The 26202-nt window shown below is 39.3% G+C and overlaps 1 protein-coding gene across 2 annotated transcripts in view; it reads right to left on the bottom strand.

Moving 5' to 3' along the window:
• Positions 1-26202, bottom strand: part of Astn2 (astrotactin 2) — a 901354-nt gene that overhangs the window by 312483 nt on the left and 562669 nt on the right. For both annotated transcript variants that reach the window (XM_005382610.2, XM_013513260.1), the window contains exon 13: positions 18809-18997. In XM_005382610.2, the coding sequence (XP_005382667.1) occupies positions 18809-18997 (189 nt within the window). The remainder of the gene's footprint in view (positions 1-18808; positions 18998-26202) is intronic.

Genomic DNA, 26202 nt, shown 5'->3' with positions numbered 1-26202 from the left:
AGCATCAGAATTTGAATTTAATCCCAAATACAAATTTTCCAGGATGTAATGAGCAATGGCTGATGGTAGTTTCCAGCCCCAAGGTAATCACAGAGGCTTGTCTCACCCACAAATCTTATATACTTCATCCATGAAAAAAAAAAAAAAACCCTTTTAAAAATCAATTTTTGTTTAAAAATTTTTATCCAAAAAATCAACCTCTAACTTATAGTTGTGATATGGTTTTGTTTTGCTTTGTTTTATTTTGTTTGAGAGAGGTCTTACTTTGTAAGTAAGGCCATTCTGGAACTCACAGTGATCCTCCTGCCTCAGCTTCCCAGGTTTGTGCCACCATACCTGGCCAGTTACAATATGTTAAGACCTTACTTGTACAGAGGATTTCCTAGATCTTGGAAATTTATAAGAATGAGGAGTCAAAGATGAGGTTAAGCAAGGGAGGCCAATATTAAAAAGTCACACTAATATTAAGCTTCACAGGCCTCTCAGAGAAAAATAGTATGAGCACTTCCCATAGTTTTTCCTTTTTAAAATCGTTGTTCTTATAGATAAGGAAACTCAGGCTTGAGCAGACAAAGCATCAAGACCATATCACAGAGAGCTAGGATCTGAACCTACATCTCTTGGACCCCAATAACTATATTGCTCTTTCTTCTCCTCTTCCTTCAAAAATAATTCATCCACAAGGTATTAGTGGAACAGATCTCTCACTACCACTGTTCCTGCCCTCTCAACCTCTTTGTCGTCATGTGCAGAATGGCTGACACTGGCCCACCTTCACAAGCTTGGCAGGAGGAGTAAAGAAGATACAGCATTTCAAGTGCTCTGCTGGTTGGCTGGCCCAAATCTATCTGGTCAGTAAACAGCAATTATCACCATCATTAATATTCCTAGGCAGTAATGAATTATTGACTAAAGTCATTTGATGGTCTGTCACACACAAAATGTTCTGTGTAATTGGTTAACTTTAACATGGATATGCTTTTTTTTAAAATAAATTTTTTCCATTCCTTTACTGTCATCAACCCTGCGTCCCTCAGCCAAGCACAGAGACACAAAAGAAGCAGAATACGCAACCAATCAAGTGCTGTAAGAGGGGGTATATATTTGAGGATGTGTTTAGCCCTGGACTGCCCAATCCTCACACCATCATTTATAAGATAAATGACATTGAGCAAAGTACTTAACCTATGAGCACCTCAGTGTCACCACGTGTTAAAAATAAATGTGTGCATGTGGAAGGTTGATAGTACCTTAGATCACACTGTAGTTTGTAAAGATCAAATGAGTTAAGACAGGAGAAGCTACTCTCTGAGTTTTCCTTTAATGTCCCCAGGAGCTTGCCCACAGTCTCCACTAATGGTTCCTCTTCTCTCTGACGCTAAGCATAAAACAGAGGGCTCAGATAGGCTCTTCTCCCCTATGCCTACTCCCCAGTGAGTTATCTCCTCTCTTTTATATCATCTGCATGCTAAACAATCCTAAATTTGCATTTCAAGTCAGGCCTCTCTTCCAGATTGCTGTATCCTACTGGGCTCCTGGCATCTCCGTGAGGATATATATTAGACATAACCAGATTATGGGTATTTAAGCAGGATGATGAGAACCTGGGGTTTCATTATACTCATGTCTGCTTTTATAGATGACCGAAAAATTCCACAATCAAGTTCATTCTTTAACATGGTCAAAAAATAAATTTTTATTTCTACTCTGCTTTTCTAGGTGCTTATCCCTCCCATAGTCTTTGTTGAGTTCATGAATGGCACATCCATCTCTCCAATGGTTCAGGCCAAAATTGGAGAGCCAACCATGCCTCCTCACTTTATCCCCATCATCAGTAGATTCGGAATACACCTCCAGAATGCACTCAGATGGTGCCAAATCCTCAGTAGCCTTGTGTTTCACCTGGACCACACAGCGAAGGCCTAAGTACTTCTTCCCCTGAACCAACCAGCTTCCCTGAGGTCAGTTCTTCCTACCCTAGCTGGAACGGGCCCTTTAAGGCAGAAATCAGATCACAGCTCACTCAGTTCAAACAGTGCACTGGCTTCATTCTCTTCTCACTCAGAGTAAGATCCAAAGTGCTGTACTTCTGTGACTCACAGAACCCTACGCAAATTGCCCACGCTCCCCTACTCAATACCCACTACCTCTTTATTTATAACCTTTTCTCCTACTGTTCACTTCCTCTTTTAACCTGTTCCATCTACTTGGACTCTTTTTAGCTCATGGAAAACATTGAGGATCTTGGTACTCACTGAGCCTTCCACCTGAAATCTGCTCCCCAGATATGAGCAGGGCTCACTGCTTCACTTGTGAAGGCCTTTGCAGTAATGTCAAGGAATCAAAGAAGTCTTCCGCATCCAGCTTGTATGAAACAGACTTCTCTACCTATCACACTTTAGTCACCTAAATTTAACCCGCTTTCCCCCACAGGTTTTACCTACCTGACTGAGTATATGTTTATTTGTTGGCTGTTTTCCCTCTGAAATATAACTCTTTAAAATAGATTTTTTTTGTGTGCTTGTCTTGGTTACTTTACTCTTGTTTGTTGAGACAAAATACCCTACGCCCAATAAAAAGGTTTATTTAGCTCACACTTTGTGGAGGTTTCAGTCTATACTTGGCTGGCTCCAAGGCATAATGGAATATGGTAGAGGGCAACAGTCCATGGCAGTGGAAGGTAGCAAAAGCAACCAGAGCAAAAGAGAGGAGCAGGGTCAAGCAGCCTCATTCTCTCCGATACATATGCAAACTACCCAACCCAGGGCGGGTATAGCACTCATACCCATAATCCCAGCATTGGACCACGGAACAATCATAAACTCTAAAAGCTCATATGACTGCCTGAGGCTTTGTGGGAACATCAAGACACAAACCATAACAATGCTGTGTTTCAACTTTCCTAAAATTATGAGCAGTATATATAGTAATAGGTACTTGAAAATATTTTTGATTGAGTTACGCTAGTGCTTAGTGCCAGGTAAATAGGAATATGTGTCATTGTTAGGCTTATTACTCTTTTATTTTTATGAAGCCTGGGATCCTAACAGTTCTTATCTCAGCTGGATCACAATGATATGTAATTACCCTTATTTTCTCTACATGGCAACAGAAGCTGAAAAAGATGAACTTATCGCTGTGAGGCCCAATGGCCCAAGACATGGCGTCTCCTGCCTCCAGAATCCATGCCTTTTGATGTCCCTGAGCTCCAAGTCTTCCAAGGGTGGCACTGTGTTCTCCAATAGGACCTTGCACACTGTTTTGGATAGTGTCTGTGTTGCTATTTAAAAGTTCCTTGTCTGTGAGATCTCTAAGGGGTATCACTAAACGGGAAAGTGAGTATTTATATATGTTTGATGTATCATTTGAGAAAATAGAAGAGAAATATTTAATCTTATTTGTTTATATTGACATCAGAAATGCTGAAAAGATACCCAAGAAACCAGTGAAAGTAAAGGACAAGCACAGACACACGCAGATACACAGCAGCAGAGGAAAGAGTGTCACTCCTCATTGGATGGCTTTTATATTGTTTTTATTTTTGAACCTTGTGAATTTAATGCCTATAAAAAGCCACTTAAAAATAAGCCTACCAAACTGTCACAGCCAAGACGAGCCTGTGGAGACAGACTGCTAAATTAAGGGGGTGACCAAGTGGCCCCACCAGTCCCCTCTGCTCGATTCAACTCCAGACAGGCTTCTTATAGATGGCGGGTCCCTGACCCCTCTTTTCTTAGTGCATTTACTTAAAAAAAAAATTGTAATTGTAAATTCTTTTTCTTTCTCTTTAAGATGTAAATCTTTTTAAAAGCTTCTTGCTAGTTTTCCAACAGAAGATTGTCTTTTTCAAGGAAATGAGAGCCATATACTCATCAACGAAGATAGCACCCCTATCTCCCAGGCTCTGTGGGAGGGTGGGGGTCTAACCTGCATGGGTGCTAATTAGCAAACACAGATGGCCTAATGGCAGAGAAGTACATTTGCAAAGACAAGAATAACTCAGTGTGCTGGACACATCCCGTGCTTCTGCCTCCCCCTCATGTCCTCCAGTATTTTTCCACTTCCTCACCTCAGTGCTCAGAAACGCTGCTGCTCTTTGTTCCACCAGAATCGAGTTCAGAACTGTCTACCCTATAGCAATGATCTAAACAGTCCTCCTTCTCAGTTTAATACTACCCACTACAACTATTGCTTGGACCAGTATGTGTTGGATCAGGAAAAGAGTTCTTAGGTAAAAACAAAGAAAATCTGAGTAAAGTATGGACTTGCCTTAACAACAATGAACCTATATTAGACCATTAATGGCACCAGAGATACTGTCCTAATGTACTAGGGGAAAGTGGATACAGGGTGCATGGGAACTCTCTATATTATCTTTGGGAATTTTTGTAAATGTAAGACTCTTTAAAATAAATAACATTTTAAAAGTTAAAAAAAATTTAAAATATTAGAAAATAATCTTATCTGAACCTCAAGGATAAGATATTAGAAAAAAACTTGAAGAAGTCAGGTGCAGAAAGATACATACTGGGTGGTCTGTGATGCAGATTGTAAGAAATCAGGTTCCTAGTAGAGAACAGAGTGATGGTTACTGGGCTTGGAGAGCAGGGGTTGGAGTGGGGAGGAGACGATGGGAAAAATGGAGATGTTAGTGAAAGAGTAAGAACACTCAGTTATTCAGGAGGAATTGAGGCATGATGACCACTGTTTATAAAACTACATGTCTCAAAATTGCTTTTAAAGGGATCATTTAAATGTTCTCAACACAAAGTGATGTGAAGTGATGTAGATGTTAACTAGCTCAGTTAAATCATTCCATATATATATCAAATATATATTTCAAAGCATCACACTGTACCCATAAATACACAGTTAGTATTTGTGAATCACAAATAAAATCACACATCTGCACACACTCATACCTCCACACACAGAGGTAGCTGTATAATCCTGGGTACTATTTGGCAAAAGCATTTATTTTGACATAGAAGTAATCCAGGTGTCAGAAAGAGCCAGGTAGGCAAGGCTCTGACCCTTGCTCAGTAACTGTAGGCAAGTCATCAAAGTGTCTTCATAGGTTCAATGTCTGGCAAGTCCATTTACATCATGCATTCTCAATGGTGGTAGCAATGATTCTTTGGTTTAAAAAAAACTCTGAGATATCACAATGGTTTAAGTCCTTTCCCAACAAAACCCTACCCAACAAAACTGTATCCTTTAGATTTAACTTCTCTCCTTAAGGAAAGTCGATCCTTAATTTAGCTTTTCACCAATGAGTTGGGTAATAATGAAAAAAAGTCAGGAAACACAGACTTATATGATATCAACAAGTAGTATATTCTTTTTTCCCTTTACTCCAGCTTGGAAGCAACCTGTATGTTCATCAGCAGGTCACTGGATGAAGAAAATATGGTAGTTTTACACTACGGAATGCCACTCTGCCATAAAGGGTGAGTTTGAGTCATTTGTAGGAAAATGGATGTACTCTGAGATCATCATGTTAAGTGAAGCAAACACACAAGCTTAAATATCACATGGTTTCTCTTCAATGAAGAATCCGAAATATAAACAAAGAGCAAAATAAAAGACAGATAGGAGTAAAAGGGAGATAGATCTTTCTTAGTAGGGAACTGGACCAAGAGATGGAGGGAGAAGAGAGGGAAGGAAGAAGAAGGTATGAAAAAAGAATTATGATGCATTTTGTACGGGTAACGATTCCCCACAATGAATGTCATCATTATGTACGGCAAACATGTGTTAATAAAAAAATAAAAACTGAAAAGCAAGTCTTGTCCTGCTTAAATCCTCAAAACCTGGCACATAAGAAGCACTGCCCGGATATTTCTTGGTTGGATCATAAGGCTGAAGGAAAATGCAATTGTACTTTAATTTAGTTTTGAAGCTATATTTCTACCTCCTGTGAAAACACAAATGTGAAATGTCTGAATGGTTTCCAGGCTTATACCATATGCTTCTAGAGCCATGAAATGCTAAGTCAATCAGATAATTAACAGAGACCTGGAAGGGTATGCTCTGGAGTAACTTGATTTCTCTGAACAATGATATGGCAAGGAAAACCAATTGCTTTGCTGTGTTCCCTTTGTCCCTCTTTAGAATTTGTGATGTGTGGGCGGGGAGGGTGACTCAAGAAGATTTAAGACCACAGTGACCTCCTGGGAGAACAGAACGATGGCTGGTTGACGCACCCTCACAAGGTCTATAAGCAGTGATTTAACCAGCCCTGTGCTATCCCTACACTCTGCAGCTTTGGCTCCTGTCTTGTGCCTATTAATTAACTGCCCACTTAGGCTCCACAGAAAGTCTTCTATGACATTAAAATAACTGCTTCTTCTGGACTCTTAAAAGCCACCTTTGAGGTGCTCCACTAGATTATTATTAATGACAACTATTCAATGCTGATGTTACATAAAGCCCCAGTCGCTGTGTTTGGAGTATTCTATATTAATTTGCATCCAATAGACCGTGATCATATCTTTCATTGGAATTGTTAATAAATACATTTCTATTCAGGGTATTTCCCTGAAATGGAAATATTTCCCTAAAAGTTAATTTTCTTGATCTACATGCGTAGGCTTATTAATGCGAGCTTAGAATAGATTTTTTCATTTCTCTGGAAGGAATACAAAGACAGTAATGCTGGTGAAATTGCATCTCACATAATGTTAAATGTGACAGAATGCACACTACAACGCCACATTTCTGAGTAAGTTGTACCTCTCAGATGCTTGGATTCTTGAGAGGAAAATGTCGCTAGCACACGCGCGTGTCTTTACAAAACATCTTCACTTGACCTCTCTCACCACCACCCTCTCCTCCCTGTAGTTCTCCTATAAGGTAGGTACTGTCAGCTTTCCAGATTTAGTAATGAGGATCAAAAAGATTAGACCACACATGGTTTTATAGCTAGTAATTCTTCTCTTACTTTGGCACTTAAACAGCCTTTCCTGGTTGAACGTCCACTCCATCCACTTAGCTCCACAATCCCATCTTCCTTTTCCTTTTCCCTTACCTTCTCCACTTTCTCCTTCTCACCAACCTCCCATTCCATTCTGTCGTCTTTTTGGCTAGGGATTGAACCCAGGGTCTTGTACAAGCTAAGCATGCACTGAAGCACTCAGCTATATCCCTGGCTCCCAGTTCCTGCTTGACCCCCTCTTCTCATACTCTTTTCTGCAGATCCTCTGTGCTGTCACTTGCTTAAAATACTCTTCTACATAGCTAAATGTTACTGTATCTTCCAGGTTCCCGGTCAACACCTCTTTTAGGAAGTCTTAACTGAGGCTACTGCACACCAGGATGGGGTTGGTTGCCTCCATTATATTCTCTCAGCTCCTGTACTTCCTTTCATTATAACTCATACATAGAACAATGCAAAGTGAACTTGTTCAGTGAATGTTATACCTGTTAAGGAGGAGGGCCCTTGACTCCATCTCCATCTTTTTATCCTAGGGCTTTATACAGCCCAGTCCATAACAGGTATTCAGCAAAAACATACCTAACAAATGGGAGCACATGGCAACACCATAGCTTTGACCTGCAGTGCATCCTTTGACATCTTCCCATCCCCTCTCCTAATTAAGAAAGCATGAATAATAGCAAATATCTTCTCAGATGTGATTTGTTCTGAGAGTATGGTACCCACAATCCCTAGCATAACGCAAGTAGAGTAAAATACCAGTTCTGTGGACTCCATTAATTAAGGATGCGTAATGTTTGTCCAGGGTGTGGGTTGGCTCCTACCTTTAGAGTGCTTACTTCTAAAAGAGATTGCTAAGCACATTAGTGCCTTTGCAATGTAAACAATATCGTGGGGAAAATGGCAGAAGATACTTAAGCGAACAAAGTGCCCAGAGTCAAGTTAGAAGCACTCATTATGAACAAACAATCACAGTGCTAATTACAATTGCTCTGCTAATTACAATTACTGTGCTAATTACAATCTATCCTTATCTGCTCAGTAGGTTCCCTGTGGACTTTTCCTTCTGAGTGCTTAGACCAGCCTGAGTTACTGCCTGCGTCTGAGTGTAATGAAATTGCTCTTCTTTAAAAATTGTCTCTGCTTCAGATGTCTCAATGATTCAGATAGGCTCCCCGTTCCTAGAGAAAGTACACAGTCAGGGATTTTGAAGCCAGGAAATTTAAAACAAAACTGAGTGTGGGGTGGGGGAGGGGATTGTGAAGAGTTGTAAAATGGACCTTGTGGCTTTGACAGACCAGAAACACATTTCAGTTGAAGAGCATTCCTATGTATAATTTGATTTTTTATGGAATGTTAAGTATATAAACATTAAGAACAAAATCAAAATTAGCTGTTTTTCTTTCTTCTCTCACTATAACTGGGGTGGAAAGATTAGAGAGCCTTTTTTTTTTATTTTCCAATCTTTTCCCTACCCCTTTGCACACACCCGGTAAGAGGCATCTTTCATTATGTTTTAATTTTACTACTTTCTTTCTGTCCTCAGTTAAATTAATAGGTGTTGATGATATCAGATTTTTGTCTTAGTGCTTAAGAAAAATAAAGTTTTATTTTGGCCTATGTCCCCTCCCTCATGAACTTTTTGCAACTCTTCCAGGAGTTCGTCTCCTGCCTTTGACCTAAAGCAAACTGAAGCTCAGCTCTGCACCAGCAAGTGGCTTTCTGCTACATACAGTCACAGTGTGGGCACATGCAGGTGATGTAGATCTGGGCACACACCAGAGCTTTGGAACATGGGAAGCAGAATCCTTCCTCATATAAGTGATGCTCCCCTATGAGCACTGATCTCAGAGTGTCCCAGCCCTGTCAGGGAGCTGGAGATACAGACCCAAAATAACTTGTCCTCAATTATACACTGAGATCCTACTGGATGGCAGAAAAGGATTGTCTATCCTGTTGGCTGACAGCTGAAACATATTCTTTACACTTGGTCACTTGCAGGGAGGATGAAGTGAGCAAACTCCTTCGGGACTCCTTGGTCCCTGGCTTTGGAACTAGATTCCTGCTTTCAGACAAATAGAGGAACAACAATTCTCAGCTCTCAGGCATAGCCTAGGCAGCTGTGATTTTCACTGAACATAGAAATTAGTTTAATATCTCGCTTTGCAAAGCTGATCCTCAGACCCAGTAACTCTTTGAAAGGCAGAGGCCCAGGCCCGATCTGTGATCTGCAGAACCAGAAGCTGTATTTCAGCATAAGCCCATGATGACTCGTAGGCGCATTAGAGTCTGAGATGCTCCGATATAATTCATGTATATTGAGTTCTGGCTGTAAGGAGACACACGGGAAATTCCTACCCTCAGGCAGGGTTTTCACATGCAGTGAAGATGATGAGCTGGGATGAGCTGACATTCTTGGCCATAGAGAATAGAATCGTGTGCTTTGAGAGCACATGCTTGTGCATATGCACGCACATGATCTAGACACAGTAGAGTGGCTACGAGGGTAAGCCTTGAATCCTGGCCCCATCATTCACAGGCCACGTGACTTTGAAGCTCCCCTCTCTGAGCTTGTATCTCCATATAAAAAATATGGCAGAAGCTTGGAGTGCAGCTCAGTGGTGAGGGCACTCACCTAGTATTGGCAAGATACTGGGTTTGACACTAAGCATCAAGGAAAAAAAGGTTGATAGTTATTGTGCTCTTTCTATGTGTGTGTCATGGGAGAAACATCTGCCTCTGTGCCTCCAAGAAGGCTTTGGAAAGAACAGTTTTACCATACCAGTTATGCCTAAGAGCACCAGAAAATGGACCATAAGATATGATAAGGTGATAAAAGGAACAGTAAATGAGGAAAGGTAGGTGAGCAAGACTAAGGTGCAGCCCACCAAGGGTTCCTGGTTCAGTTTTCTGCTTGGATAGATCTCCTTTCCTATCGGTCAGAGGTCTATGTTAATCATTAAATATTTTTAATACCATTCTGGGGGTGACAGAATAACATATTACTAGAACTTTTGTATCTCAGTATGGGCTGATAATAACCTTTCACACAGGAAGTAGGAGAGCCTAAGTCTTACATTTTCAGTGAGATATACTTCAGTGCAGATGATCCATCCAAAGACAGAGAGGTGACACTCAAAGAAACAGGTGATATAATAGGTCAGAGAGATTATGTTTTTCCCAAGCATGGTCTAAACACTCAAGGGGAGAGGAAACTCCGATCTTCTGCTCATTTCCTACTACTAGCTAACCTGTCTCCTGCCTCAAACACACAGAGCATGAAATCTTGTGCTTTTGCCCTTACCCTGAAAATTTCACCAAAGCACTGTTCATCAAGATATGTGTTGAGGGGGGGCCTTCCTGGCTCCAACAGTGGTCACCCTGGCTGCAATCCAGAGATGAATTTTGTGGAAATACAGTAAAAACATCATCATTCACTATATGACTTCTGGAACTGGAAAGAAAGGAATGCAGTTGAAGGCAAAAGAGAAAAAGTTTATTAACAGCCTACTATATGCTAGGAAATTTGTTTATTAGCCAGTGAAATCTTTATCACCTGCCTCTGAGGATACTTGAAGTAAAAATCAAAACTAAGAGTTGAAGATCTTGGGGTTTATAAAAATAAAGAGATTTGTCCAAAGCAACATAGCTAAGAAATAGCAGACATAAGATTTGGACCCTATTAGCTTTTCATGGCAGCACTCAAAACTCCAGTAAGGTGTAGAATCAAGTTCCTGCAGAATCATGTACCTGGAGGTGACTTAGGCTGAAGATGACTCCTTAACAATGAAATTGTGAGCCCCCAGTGATACCTAGGACCTTGTTGTTGGTTGAGGAAAAATAAGGTATAGATACCAGTTACCACAATACCAGGAAGTAGGTATTACTATAATACTCCTAACCTAGAAATGGAGAGAAACTGAGGCTTATTTAAATAATGTGCCTATGGTCATAGTGTTAACAAGTGAAAAATAATTCATGCCTCTGAGCATTGCCTCTTAGAACTGGTCACCATATCCCAAAGCTGTTGGATCATGTGAACCACCTGGAAATATTAATGAGAGTTCACTTTTCTACGCTCCTTATTTGAGAGAAAATGGTAGACTTTGTGGAGCCCCAGGTGATTCTTATGATCAGGTGAGCAGGGAGGGCTTCACTAAGAGCCTGGCCACGAGGCTACTCTGGGTCAGAAGCCCTGGGTCTTCTTCTGAGATCCGCACCAACCCTCTTTGTTTACAGAAGAAGTAATAGAAGCCAGAGGGGAGAAGGATCAAAGGTGGTAAGAGTTGAAAGTGACAGAAGAGCATCCGAAGCTCATAGAAGTGAACAGGAGCTTGGTGTTGGGGGAAATAGTGAATTGATGCATAAAGGGTACAAAGTTTTGTTATGTAAGATAAAGAAGGTCTGAAGACCTGCTACATACATAGCATGGGAACTATAGCCATCAGTATCTTGTTTATACTTATAGTTTTCTAAGGGGGCACATATTATGCTATCTAAATAAATGAATAATGAATAAAGGGGGTGGAATGATACTTTGGGAAGTGATGGCTATATCTATGTTTTTAATAATGGTGATGGTTTTATGGGGTAGTACTTATCCCTAAACTAATGGATGATATACATTAAATATGTACAGCTTTTAACATTCTGATGCTATCTCAATAAAGTGGTTTTAGATAATTTATAAAAAATGAAAGTCAGCTTTCTAATTACAGTAGCTATGGTGAAAGCCAATATTGACTTGACTTCACTAAAAAGAAGTTATGGGAGTCAAGTCCCTTCAGCTACATATTGGAGGTAATCATAATAACAATACTTAATACCTGCTTTCTGGTGTGATAATTAATTGAGATTGGCACCTATTCCATATTTGTACCCATCAGGCCCAGAAGCCACAAGGAGATGCAGTTCCATAATTAGGAATCTCAGGCAGTGATCACCTCAGAAACATGATTCTGTAGGAACCAGATCCTATTTCGGGCTGGCACCCCACATAAAGCATTAGGTGTTGTCATGAGAAGCAAACATGACTGACATCGCATGTCTGCCATTTCCTATGCTAGCATTCACGGAAGCACATAACAATGATTCCTCTTTCATCTCAGATTCCCAAGTACTAGAATGACCAATGCCCTGATTCTGCAGGAGCTGTAGAGTAGGAGTGACACATCAACACTTTCAAGTCAAGCCATTGAGGCTTTGAAGTTGTTTGTCTCCAAAGCACAAACTAACGCGTTCTATACATTCATTTCTTTTTGCAAAGCCAAGCCGTTAGTGGCCACTTTGGTAATAGAAATTAGAAAAATCAAGTAAAGGAAAAGAAATTGCTCAAAGGGAATAAACAACTGGGATGAAGGAAAGGAGAAAAAGAAAGAAAGAAGGAAGGGAATATATATAGAAGGATAGCAGGGATAACTATACTGCTGATGTCTAATGGTTTATTGAAAGGAACAGTTAATGCTTAATTTTTTTTTTTTTACCAACTTTGCATGCTTATACCTGGTAAACTGAACAACTAATTTGAAGACAACAATATGCAATATAACAATCATTGGTGAATCCCTACCATCTTGTTTAGTGAAACTCTGTATCATGTATAATTTTTAATTACTTTTTATTCTTTTCAATTGTTTCATCAATCCTGCATTCTTATATCTGGTAATCTGAGCAACTTCACTGAAGATAATTATATGTGATATAGCAACCGCTGTTAATTCTGATCATTTTGATTTGAAACCCTGTATCATTTTTATTATTTTTGCTTGTTTTTGTCTGTTGTTATTTTTTATTGTTTTTTATTCTCTTTAAAGTAATAAAGAAAATACATAAACTGTATGTTCAGTGCCAACACATATAAAATTACATACATGAATAAAGAAGGAAAAGGGGAAAGGAGGCGAAGACTGAGAAAGGCAGATCCAGGAATAGCATGTGCAACTGAATATCTCTGAGAAAAGAACCAGAAAAGCCCTAGTCCAGAACAGCTTTGCAGGCCACTTCATGAGTGCTGACTCAGTCTTCTCAGATGGGGAATAAATAGATGCCACTAATGAAGACTAGCTTTCATCGAGTTCTTAAAGACAGCCCTTCTGTCTCACCATGAGTGGGTTGGGGGTGTAGAATCCTGAAATCCCACATCTCACCCAAAACTGTCCTCTTATGCTATACTGTATGCACATCTGATAAGCAGACCAGATTGGAAAGTGCCTTTCTAGTAAATCCCTAAAGCCCCTGGTGTCCTTTGTAGGTCAGTCCTGATGCCTGTGAGCAAATATCTGCCACCAGCAGGGATGTATGTCTTGGTTCTGATGATGAAGCTTTTGCAAACCTTCCCATTGTAATTTGCTCAGTCCCCATTCTTAAGCAGCCTCTCCTGCCTGCCTGGAGAGTCTGGACTCAATAATAGTGCTTGACTGATGTTTATCTAAATCCTTGCAATCCATAAGCTAAATTGACCTTTCCTCCTTATAGGAATGAAGGAGGGTGGATGAGGACAGGAGAGGGAGGGAGTGGAACCAAACAAATAAATAAACATCAAATGCCACCAAGCTTTGAGAAGTTTATCTTGCTCCAGCAGTCTGCTGATTGCCACCCTGATCAAGAGCTAAAGGAAGGAGATTCTGATGGGGACCTCACAGGGGTCACTAAGACCAACCCTGAGCATCAAAGATTAAAAAGAGACAGCCTGACATCACTCCTCAGGTTCAGACATGAGATCATTGGCTATCCACACTCCCACAGAGCTTGACATTTTACCCAAGGCTTTTGTGTCCACTCACTTCCACTTGAACCTGATTCCTAATCTCTCTCAGCACCAGGTCACTTAAAACAATCTTCATCCCCAGCAGGAACAAACTATATTCTGACTGTGATCTCCGTGTTCTTCTTTCTCTTTCACTTCCGGTCTCTTTTTCACCCCTCTACCTTTTATACCTTCCTCACTCCCTCACCTTTTAGCACATACCTCATTATCTCTAATTCTGTTTGTAGCTCTCCCTATTTAATTATCTCTATGCTTGCTATTTCCTCCTGTCACTCAGACTTTTCTGTAGTGTCTCCCATCTTTGATTCTGACTGGTTCTCTCAAACACTGTCTCTGTGTCCATCTTTTGATGGGTCCTTTAGGGCACGCTGGGTTTAGTATTAACACTGTGTTTCACCCTTGGACTGGTCAGGAGTCCTAAAAATCTCCACAAGTGCATCTGCCAGAGATAAGCTGCAGCCTTTGTGTGACAACATGAAGAAGTGGCCTCCCTTAGGTGGCTTTGGTTAGCATCTCTCCTTTGTTATGAACTGGGCATCCTCTTAAGGCACGTGGGTCCCTCCATCTGTACTGAGAAAGGGATGGAACGCATGGCTGTCCTCACCATATGCTAACATAGACTATGCAGGAACTGCATATGTCCATCCCTCACTGGAGAACTGGGATGCGGGTGGAGTCTGTCTGGGGTGAGTCAAGATCTCTATCATCTGGTCTCAAAAGAGCACGAATCTGTATGTGGATTTGGCCAATTAAATCCTTCCCTGTGCCTTAGCTTCTCTATCTATGTGTCAGGGGTTAAATCTGAATTTGTTCATCTGTAAGCCTTTGTCTAGTTTAGAGATTTTCCAATTTGAAGCTTTTGTAAAATAGAAACTGGGTTGCTTTTTCATGGAATATCAAGAGAGGAAACGAAAGTGCAGACTTCTCTTCCACCAGCAGCTGCTAGCTGTGGTCACCTGGAGAGGGGAAAGGAGTAGAACAAAGCAGAGCTGTAGCTGATTCATGAAGGCTCTAGCGGATAGAGACTTGGAGATCCCAGGCCAGGCAGTTGTCAGGAAATGAGGCATATGGCAGGATGGCTGGTGGCGGTGCCTGCTGGCTACTCTCTAGGGGTGGACCGGAGATTACTGAGAAGAGGAAGGGAAGAAAGTAGTAGGAGGAGGTGAGAAATAACAACAGCCTCAGAAAACTTGCTGAAAATCTTTAAGGCCTTCCAGTACATGGAGGACAAAGAAGCTTCAGCCTCCTTCCTGTTGGGGACTCAGAAAGGGAGATTTGAGGAAGATTAATGTGATTGCCTTAGGAATAGCTTGCTTCCCGCTAAGCTGACTTAGCATGAGGCTCCAAAAGTTGACATGGACTGGGGATGAAAACAACTGCAAGGAAAGTTTCACTGAAGCCAAAGATGAAAAACGTTGAGGAGAATGAATTACTGTTAATATAGCAGCAGTTGGGAGAGTCCCCTAAATCTTGAGGCTGTCATAGAAAGGAAGAGCTTGCTATGTTACCTATTTTCCACTCCATGAACAGATCAAGGCAGACACAGGATCTGCCTACTGAGAAGCCATCCAAGGTTAGGGGGTTGGGGAGGATGAGCAGTATCAGAGGCAGATGAAGAACTGATGGGGTGAAAATTCCATCTAAGCCTGGACCTCTGAGCATTTGGGTGGCGTGGTCTTTCTTACCAGGTTGTTTTTTTTTTTTTTTTTTTTTTTTTTTACAGGATCTTGCTATGCAGTTCAGGCTGGTCTTGAGCTCACTTTGTAGCTCAGGCTGGTCTCAAACTCACAACGATCCTCCTGCCTCAGCCACCTGAGTTCTGGGATTACAGGTGTGTGCCACCACGCCCGGCTTCTTACCAGCTTTGTGAGTGGGAAGATAGCATGTTGGGTGATGAGAAGACCTCACATCATGGACCAGCCCTGTAATCACTTGCTTTGTCACTGTTCTTCCCCATAGGTAAAAGGAGAGCCCAGGATTCCAGGAAGTCCTTTCAGAATTTAGCATCTTACTACCCATGTGAGTTCTCCCTCTGAACCAAGCTAATCTTCACACAATAGAGTGGAGCTAGGACATTTGATCCTTGATTACATGCCGGCCAGTCTCATAGTTGCCATGAGAAATCAAACCACATCAAATATGTAATGTGCCTATCAGAGTAGCTGATGTCTGAAAAAACACCCCCCACAATATGGCAGTAGAATTGTGCTCCTTTCGAGGGGGGCTGAGATTGCAAGTCAGATTTCTCTGAAGTTCTGTTTTCATGACTCCCTTTCTGTTTATCCATATGTCTGGGCCTTTGAAGGCCCCTTTCTTCCTGGACAAGAAAATAGCTTTGTAGCACTTTCCCAAAGGGCACTGATCTTTGCTATCACTTCAAAGTCCAGTTCACATGTCTTGTCCTCTGAGAAGCCCTTTATTCTTCCCTCTAATTTCTTTCACATGATAGCTCTTTGGAAAGCAATGGAATTCCTTAGAACACTGCTTTACAAATTTAATTTTGCCATTATTTTTCAAGTGTGCATGTCATCTTTCATCCTTGTAAATTCCTTCCTCAAAGGAATGCGATCATTTATTTTTTTCCCCTTTTGGTTTCCAAGCAGCATTATTCTATCCATCATGCTGCTCAAGGCAAAGCCTCATAGACAATTAAAATTACAGAAAAGTAGCACTGCAGAATCTCAGTGTTAAGTAATAGTTCACCGGACCACCCTTATTTTCTCCCATAGCTTTTTCAGGAAAGTTGCATTCAGCCTCAGCTTGAGCATCTGAGTGTTAAAACTATTCTTTCTTGGAGGTGGGTGGATCTGACTCTGCCAATAACATATGATGTGGCTGCCAGTCAATTCTGTCATCTTTGAATTTTCTTTCATTTGTTCCTCCTCTTACAACTGTTCAATGAACCTTACAACTGTCCTCCTACATTTCTTTTCTCTCCAATCTTGTGCCCATTATCCTAGTTGAGCCCGCTAACATTTGATGTCTGGGCCTTTCACAACAGATACCTGATTGACCCCTGTTTGATCTCTCTTCCATATAATCTGCTTCCTGCAGAGCGACGATGAGGTTGAAAAAGGTAATGTCATCGCTGGATACTCCCCTCTTCCACTCTTCCCTTCTTCAATGAGAGTTAGAATACAAACTTAACCTACTAGATCTGCATGCTTTTCCACTGCTTACTGCTCCAGCTTCATTCTCCTTGCTTACTCAGCTTCAACAACAGTAGACTCTTACTTCCTGAAAGCAACCAACTTCATTTCCCTCTTTGGATATCTGTCTCTGCTTGAAATCTTTTTCATGCTCATTGTCCCCGTGGTAGTTAGGCGATGCTTCATCTGAAGGATAGACTTCAAAGCAACACTATTGCCATCTAGCCCAAGAGAAGCACCCTCAACTCTGCTCAGACCAATTCAAATCCCTTTGTTAACTGCTTTCTTGACACCGTATATTCATATCTTATTCAGTAAATTATAAGATCCCCCTTTCATCTGTGCCTAAGAGGCATGGGATATGGGGCCATTTTTATCCCATTTTTCTATTCTGTCCTCAATAACCATCATGGTACCTGGGGCATAGGAGGTGCTCACAAAACAGGTGCTGACCACAAGAATGAATGCTTTTAAGGAGTTCACATTCTCATTCCGATTCTCTAAAATGAGAAATGACGGAGTACGTGGAGTTGAAAGACAAAAGAAACAGTTCAGCGTCAGTCTCACCTCTGAATCTGGACTCTACCTCTCCCTGAATGGTGGCAGTGTCAGTCAATCTGGACGGCACTGACTTTTTAGTTGAGAAGTGGAAGCCCTGGTTTCCTCAAAAGAATCTAACAGAGTAGCTAAAATGGCATTATGTTGGCTCTCTCCCTTACTAGGAAGGGATCTTTGGAAAGTGCCTTTAAATTTCTGTTTTTTATCTGTAGAAATGGTATGATAATAGTCTCTGCCTCATAGGACCACTGGGAGGATTACACAAGTTAATAGATGGTAGAAAGTGCTAGAATATCCTATGCATGTGCTGAGCAAATGTTAGTGGTCATTATTATCATTAGTGATAGAAGTAGGAGGAAAAGCTTAACATAGAGTGATTCTTAATGACTGATAATTACATCACCACTCCTACTACAATGATGATCTACTGCCAGTAAGATGGGAGAGGGGCAGTGATGACTGTTATCATAATTTGATACTAATTCTGCATTTTTATATGACTTCAAATAATAAGGATGACCTAGCTTCATAATAGTGCCCTATTCCATTTCCATGAAAAATTACCTAATTTTTTTGCCTTTATGGAGTCCACTTTTAAACATGTAACAAGCTTTCTCACTCTATCTTCTTACATCTCTTCAGATTTTGAGGCATGAATAAGTCCCATCAAAGTTCTCCAGGAAGAATAGCCCTAATATCTTCAGTTATTCAAGGGAGGCTTTAACCATTCTCATGCATATCTAATCTTATACAATCTGGCCAATCAAATTAGCGTTCTATTCTTTCTCGTGTCAGGAGTGTTCCTTTTTTATCTTTTAATTTCCCATGTACCATTATGTCATTACTAGGAAAAGTGGTCACTGGCATATTGCTGGGTACAAAAAGAAAATTTCTGAAGAGTATTACTGAAATTTGAGGTGTGTGTGTCTCTGTGTGTGTGTGTACATGTATACATAGAAAAACAGAGAGGGAGAGGGAACTGTATGAGAGAGGTATTTGGTACTTCTGGGTGATGGGACTTTATTTTCTACTTCATTAAATGTTTTTATTCTTGAACTCCCTAAGTAACAGTGATACAGTATTTATTTCTTAATAGACCAAAAGATTAATTATTTTTAAAAATCCATTAGCTGTACTTACAGGAGGATTTAAAGTTAAATTCAAAATATATGGTAGAAGTAGAAAAAAGAAGGTAGGGCAAATAAGGTGTAGGTCAATGGAGAAGGAATATCATAGAGTGACCTTTGATGATTCCTAGCACTCTTTGGGTAGGTACTGGTGACTGTGGGAGAGATGCTGCCCAGAATAACAGGTTTCTGTTTCACTATGTCCATGGTTACCTCCCCATTCCCAGATTCTGAGTCCATGACCAGCAATGTGCAAGTGTCTGCCCCATACCTGAAGGTCATCTGGAAGACTTGGCCTTGGTTCACATGCTGGGTCCTGTTGTTGTAACCGTGTAGCATCTCTCCGAAGAGGGTGTCATTGAATTTAGAGTCAGGTTTAAGGCACTTTGGGCCCTCGCAGACATCTGAGAGCATCAGACAGGATTTTCCATCAGGAGCCAGCTTGTACTCCTCCACACATCTGCATGATAAGACAGAAGCAAGAGTTAGCTCTGCACCCAAGGTACCCCCATTGGAGGTGACCTAAAATTTAGGCCTTTTTTGCTCGGAAAAACAGGTCAGAGTTTAGAAATGGAGACGGCTATTTTAACTGGAATCTATCTAGGGCACAGGTGTCTAGAGAGAAGCACATTAATCCTGCAAATTGGTAAATTCAAGGAAAGTCATTTGTAACATTTCGGAGGAGTGGAGGGGAAAGCAGCGTGCACACGCATGCACGAAGCAAATTTAAAAATGGTTTTCCATGAACACACAGACTTAAAAAAGCATGACAGACCAATTCGCGGGGAATTATCAGCTAGTTTCTCAAACAACGATCTATTCTCAGTGTGTCTGTCGACCAAAGTTGAATACTGTAGCAAAAGCAAGGTTTTTTCTGCCCTGGGAGCGCAAAGGTGATCCTTCCAGGACCACGGATAGCAACCGCAGCAGCAAGCGTTGCTTCTGTTCAATTATCAGAGCTAGCAGCCTCAACAGGCTTCTCATCACCATCTCTGACAGCCAGAAGGGCCCTTGATATGTCTTTGCTGCAGGGATGGGCTCCTCTACGGGTCAAATAAGCATATGAATTAGGTGTGTAATTTTGAGATGTCTGAAGGGGGCAAAGGATTTCTAAGAAAAGCTTGGGGCATTAGGGTAGAGGTAGAGTGCAAGAAGGAGATCTCAGGACCTAAAAAAAAATCAGTCTAGAAACCGAAATCTTTTGAATGCCTGCTTTTTATCGTTCTGTACTAAGCACTGCGTGTAGGGAATACATAAATTAACAAGGCAGACAAGAGAATAAGATGCGCAACTGGAGAGGCCTGAACAAATGCCATCTTTAATTTTTGTGACTTATGTGAACCCAACCAAGTCATTTAACTTCTTTGGTCCCCAGTTCATCAAATGTAAAACAGAAATAGAGCCTGCAATATTACCTTAATTTACTAGGATGCCATGAGATCACATGACATGTGATAGAATTGAAATTGAAATAGAAATTGCAATTCATTTAACAAAATAATTAGCAGTAGTAAGGATAGTGAGTCCGTTTATTGATCATGTTGTATCCACTGGACAATTTGCATATTTATTTTCTCACCATGAGTAAAGGTAAATATCATTATTCCTACTGTACACATAAGCAAAATGAGGATTCAAAAAATTAAGCAAGTCACATGTGAGTGGCAAAGTTGGCATTCAAACACGGGTCTGTTAGCCCCCAAGGCATCTTCTTTCTACACTTTTCTCCTTGTGACCTAATCATTTCTATTTGCATGACATGCCCTGGTTAGGCTGTTTATCTTAGGCCAGTATAAAGCAGCCAATTATTATTTGCCTTCGCCTTAACAGAGTGGAGATCTGCTGAAACTGACTGCACAGAGATTCAAAAAGCAAGGGACAAGGAAGACACTATGAGGTGATTTCAGCAAAACTGTACCCATAAGAATTGGAATCAGTAAGTCATGAAGAGTTTTGACCTACAGCTCAACTGGAGGCAGAAAATAGACAAACAGGGCCAAAACCTTGACCCAAGACCACTCAAGTGAAAAACCATGAACTTCTGAATGCATGAAGCAAGCTGTCACTCTTTCCCTGATTTCCGCTGGCCCTCAGTGTACTGCACTGATGCCCTGACTGTTTTTCTAATGTTTGCAAGTTATTCCCCAAAGTACAGTAGAATGTCTCTGGGAAGGAGGACCTGTCCTGGAGTCTAGGTGAAATTATCCACTTTCTTTTTTCATCTATTAAATATAAGCAAGTTAAGTTTAATATAGTTGCAGTGAAGATGAAGTGGATACATATAAGCATGTAAAGCATTTGGTAAGTGGTCCATAAATTCCAATTCCATTCATTATCCCAGAACGTCCTCAATATATAGAAAAATGGTTTTCTGTGTACAGTAAGAACTCAGAATTCCATGGCTCACCCTTCCACCATCTCTTCCTCCCTCCCTCCCTCTCTCTGTCTCTTTACTCCCCTGCCTACATATACACACAGCTGTGCACCTGTGAGTAAACACAGCATTGTTGTAAACGAGTAATCACTATTAAAATCTACAGAGTAAAATATCAAACTCTTCACTTCCTACCTTATGTGTTTCCTGCTCCTGTGGTTATCGTCATTATCAGTTGTATATTCTTCTAGGGTTTTCTCAATGCATTGAAATACACATATATCTATGTATGTACATATGTACTATAGATTTAATAATAAAGAAACTGTACTATAGATTATTATGAGACACGCAACATGCATTTACACCTAATGCTATTTTGAGTTTTTTTCAAGTCATTAACATACTCATCTGCTTTTTAAAATGGTTATTTGTTATCATACAGTATAAATGCACCATAATGTTTTCAACTAATTTATACTGAATTGATTAGCAGTTTGGTTGTTTATATAGTTATTTGTTATTACAAAGTACCATAATGAAGAGATATACATATATATATATATATATATATATATATGTGTGTGTGTGTGTGTGTGTGTGTGTTCTATAAGACAGAGAAAATCCTGGGTCATTGTTTTATGAATTTTAAAATTTTGGCAGATCTACTAAATGGCCATTTGTAGTAATTCCACCAGTTTAGAGCCCCATGCATAAGAGGGCTTATTTTTCCACATTATTCATGGTCATTATTGTCACTGAGTAATAGAAAATATAAATCATTTTTGTGTGGAATTTCATTTCCTTGATTACTAGTTAAGTCCATCTTTTCATGTCATGGTCATTTATATTTCTCCTTTTATGCCTTGTTCATTTACTTTGACCATATTTCTACTGTGACGCATGTCCTTTCTTACTGGCTTTTATATCCTCTGCAAATTTTCTGGATAGTTATTCTTTACTTTCTCTTCATACAGAAAATTTTTTGCACTCTATATTTATATTTTAATCTAAACTTTGATGTCTCATGACCTTTATATTCTGGTCCTTTACTATTTCTGAATTTTTAACAGTGTGCACAAAACCATAAGATAATAAAATATCTCCTTGTATATTGTTATATCATTTTCATCTTTAGATATTCAACACATATGGAGTTTGTTTCTGTATATGGTGGAAAATATATTTTACCCTTCTCAAAAATCAAGATCTCATCGTGTAGTCCAGGCTGACCTTGAACTCACTGTGTAGCTCAGAATGTCTTTAAACTAAGTATAGCCTTCTCTCAGTCTTCCATGTGCTGTGGTTACAGGCGTATACCATTACACCACCTTTAACTGGTTTTTAAATCACAAGACAATTATCCTTTCATATTAACTTTTTAAAAAATGAGTAGACAATTATCTTTTCACCAACTTGAAATTCCATTTTATCAGATACTAAATCCCAGTGCATAGTATATGTACACGTTTGGGTTTTTTCCTATGTAATTATCTATACATTTTTGGACTACTTCTACATTAATTAAATTACTATAGCTTTATGCTATGCTTTAGATATGGTAAAATAAGTCTCCTCTGCCTCATAAATACCAACTTTCTATTTCAAAAAATTTTCACTGCTTTTTCTTATTTTCCCTTTCAAATGAAGTTTATCATTAGATTATCAGAATCCAAATAAAACCCTAGTGAAAATCTGGATAGCACGGTATTGAATTTGGGTGGAAATGCATTGAAGATGAGGGAATATATATATATATATATATATATATATATATATATATATATATATATAAACATATACGACAGATATCTATCTTATATATAGTATCTATATATATTAGACAGAGACAGAAAGAGAGAGAGAGAGGGAGAGAGAGAGAAATTAACTTTTGTTTATATGTTTCTGATTTGGGCAAAGAAGCTTCCTTTGTTACAGCAAGAAGGCTTATCTTATCCTGACTGATACAGTATCAGTACCCTTTGGAATTTTCTAATTCAGAAATAGATTTTGCATCTCTATTTATTAATTGTTCTTTAAAATTTTTAATGAAATTTTAGACTTTTTGTCATAAAGATCTTTCACATATGTTGTAGATTTGTTTATGGGCATTTACAAAGGATACTATACTCTAGAAGTCACATGCATGTATTGGATCCAGGAAAACAGTCTAAATCGTGATTCTATCAGCTATTAGCTGTATGACCTCAGAAAAACTGTTTAACTTGTCTGTATCTTCCTTGCTTGTCAATGAAGAAATTACTAGATTATAGTGCCACTATAAGAATTAAATGTGTTATGTTTGGAATGTAGTATGCCCTTGTGCAGTGAAAGATACTATTACTCTTTTCTGCTTTGAGAATAGGATCATTTTTTCCCATGTGTTTTTTGTTATGTTTTCTAATTAGTTAAAGTAATTTGAGAAAATCTACTCTTGGTTTTTGTAAGCAGATTTTACATCCTATCAACATGGAAAAAATTTAGGTCTAATATGTCTACTCAAATTTCATAAATGTTACGTGTTAGGTTGGCAACTAAGGTTAGAGAATAAGTTACAAAACTGTCCTTTTTGTATCTTTCTATGGATTAATCTGTATAGGATGGTAGTTATTCATTCCTTGATGATACCTATAAAAATCCTTGATCTTGACATCATCTTCTTGCTTATAGATATTTAGTTCTGTTATCATTTATTTCTACATTATCCACCTATTTAGATTTTTTTATGTCATCCATACTCAAACTCAGTAATTTCTCTTTTTCTAGAAAATAATACATTCCACCAAGACTTTCAAGTGTGTTGGTATACAGTTGTACATAGTATTCTCATCAAATCTGTTTTATCTTCTGTGTTTCTTTATTTATGTCTCTAGCTCATTCGTAATGTGTTTATTTGTGATCTCTCTCTAGTTCTCTCTCTCTCTCTTGTTGAACAGCCATTTGGATTTTCTTGATGGAGCTCCTATTTTTTTCCTGTTCTTCATTTACTTCTGCTCTTATTTATTTTAATTCCTCCCTGCTGCTTTCTTTACTTTTTTTTATAATTATTTTTCCTGGGGCCTTGAGTTAAATGCTTCCTCTGTTTATTTTCCATCTTTTCAGCTTCTTAGTAAAAGTCATGAAGCTTCTGGCTACAGCTTTGCCCACATCCCATAAGTCTGATATGCAGCTCTCCTGCTTCTGCTTATTCCCAAGGAGGTGACAATTCCAATTTTACTTTTTTCATAGGTAAAACATACTTAGAAAGTAGTATTTAAAAATAATTTAAAGTCAGGTTTGTTCCTCTTTCATTAATAATTATTAATATTATTGGATTACAGCAGGAAATGTAGCAAGTGTAATTTCTGTTTTGATGACTCTCTTGAGATTTTATGCTTCCTTACTTAAGGTAGGCACAAGGTGTAAGGTGCAGGCTTTGGAGCTAACGAAAGCTGAGTTCAGACAGATGCTCTTCTGTTAACTTCCTCAACATCAATGTCATAATCTATTGAGTGGGGATAACTCCAGCCCTATTTATAGACCTGATGTGAGAATCAGAGATAACTTAGGTAAAAGATGAAACTGTATTTCTCACATAGCAAACAAGTAATGCACCAGCTAATGTGCTTACTACAATTTTATTATGAATATTTTTATTTGTCCATTATCCCACTTATACTTTCCAGCAACTGTAAATTTATTTCCAGTGATTCTTATATCACAGTTGCTAGCTTCTCTAGAGATCTAGATTTCTTAAGAAAAAAGGGTAACAGTGTTGCTATTATTTGCCTTTTCTTCCTTCCAGGTGCATGATTAGGAACATTTTTGTGCCATTCATTGGCAAAATTCCACAGCTTCTTTTTATACATATACTTATTATATATATTCAATAAATACATCATAACACATTCGTGTATATGTGCATGTATGCATGCATGTAAAGCTAGTCTTGCCTTGATGGCCTCATATTTGAGTGAACATCATCTATCTATCTATCTATCTATCTATCTATCTATCTATCTCTCTATATATCTGTATATATACACATACGTATATATGACATTATTAGGTCCATATAATTGTAATAGACAGAAGAGTGCTTCCTCCAAATGTTCACACTGTAATCCTTAAAATCCATGAATGTAGTTTGGATAAATGTCCCCTTGTGCCCTACGTCTCTAACATGTTCTTGCTAGCTTAAATCACTGGTGACACATGCCTGATGGCCCCACTGGACAGATTGTTCCATTGGTAGTATACATGGGTCTAAGTACTTTATAGGTATTTTTACTAAAAAAAAAAAAAATAAAAAGCCACCTGATAGGACAGTCAGGCATGTACCACAGGGGTTCAAGCCACCTAGCAGTGAGACAGATGAATTACTGCCCTGTTGTGAATGTGTTAAAAGTTGGTCATCAGCCCATGGTGCTACAGACATAGGGCCATGGTGGGAGGAAGTTAGCACACTGGAAAGTTTTAAGGGGCTATTGAAACCCTGGTACCTTTTTAGCTCTCTGGTTTTTTTTTTTGTTGTTGTTGTTGTTTGTTTGTTTGTTTTTGGTTTTTGGTTTTTTTTTTTTGGTACAGGGAATCGAACTCATGACCTCAGGCTTGTCAGGCAGGTGCTGTGCCGCTGACCTAAATCCCCAGCCCCCTTTTTTATCTCTCTGTTTTGCTTCCCAGCTACTATGAGGTGAGCTGTTTTCTCCATCATGCACTCTCATTAAGATTTACTGTGATGACATAGGCCCTCAGAGACAGGGCCAGGGGACCGTGGACTGAGACCTGTAAAACCATGAACCAAAATAAATCTTTCCTTCCCAAAAGTTTATTTATCTCAGATATTTTTATACAGTAAAATGGAAAGCAGAATGACATATCTTGAACAACCTGGCTTACACAGCAAGAGGGAGTCTGCAGATGTGATTAAATAAAGCACTGAGATGGGGATATAATTCTAGATCATAGGTGGACTTAATATAATCACAATTATGGAAAGGGATCAAGGAAATAAAGTATCTCTAGCAATTGGAAACAGAGTCTCCATTAAAGACTCTAGAAGGAATGCAACAATACTAGTGCCTAGATTTTAGGAATTCTAACCATTAAAATAGCAGGACAATAGCTGTGCTATTTAAAGCTACTAAGTTCATCATGGTGTGTTACAGAAGTAAAAGGAAATGCATAACCTTCACAGGGAGGCAATGCTCCCACTGAGAGGTGGGAAAAACTGAGGTTCAGAGAAGTGAGAAGTCAACATTGGTGATAGGAATTATACCCAGGAGTTCATATTTCAAGGCACGTATAATATG

The sequence above is a fragment of the Chinchilla lanigera genome, unplaced genomic scaffold (genome assembly GCF_000276665.1).
Source record: "Chinchilla lanigera isolate Chin_1 unplaced genomic scaffold, ChiLan1.0 scaffold00018, whole genome shotgun sequence".
Lineage (NCBI taxonomy): Eukaryota > Metazoa > Chordata > Mammalia > Rodentia > Chinchillidae > Chinchilla > Chinchilla lanigera.
The sequence above is the reverse complement of the archived record's forward strand: the minus strand, read 5'-3'. Positions and strand labels throughout refer to the sequence as shown.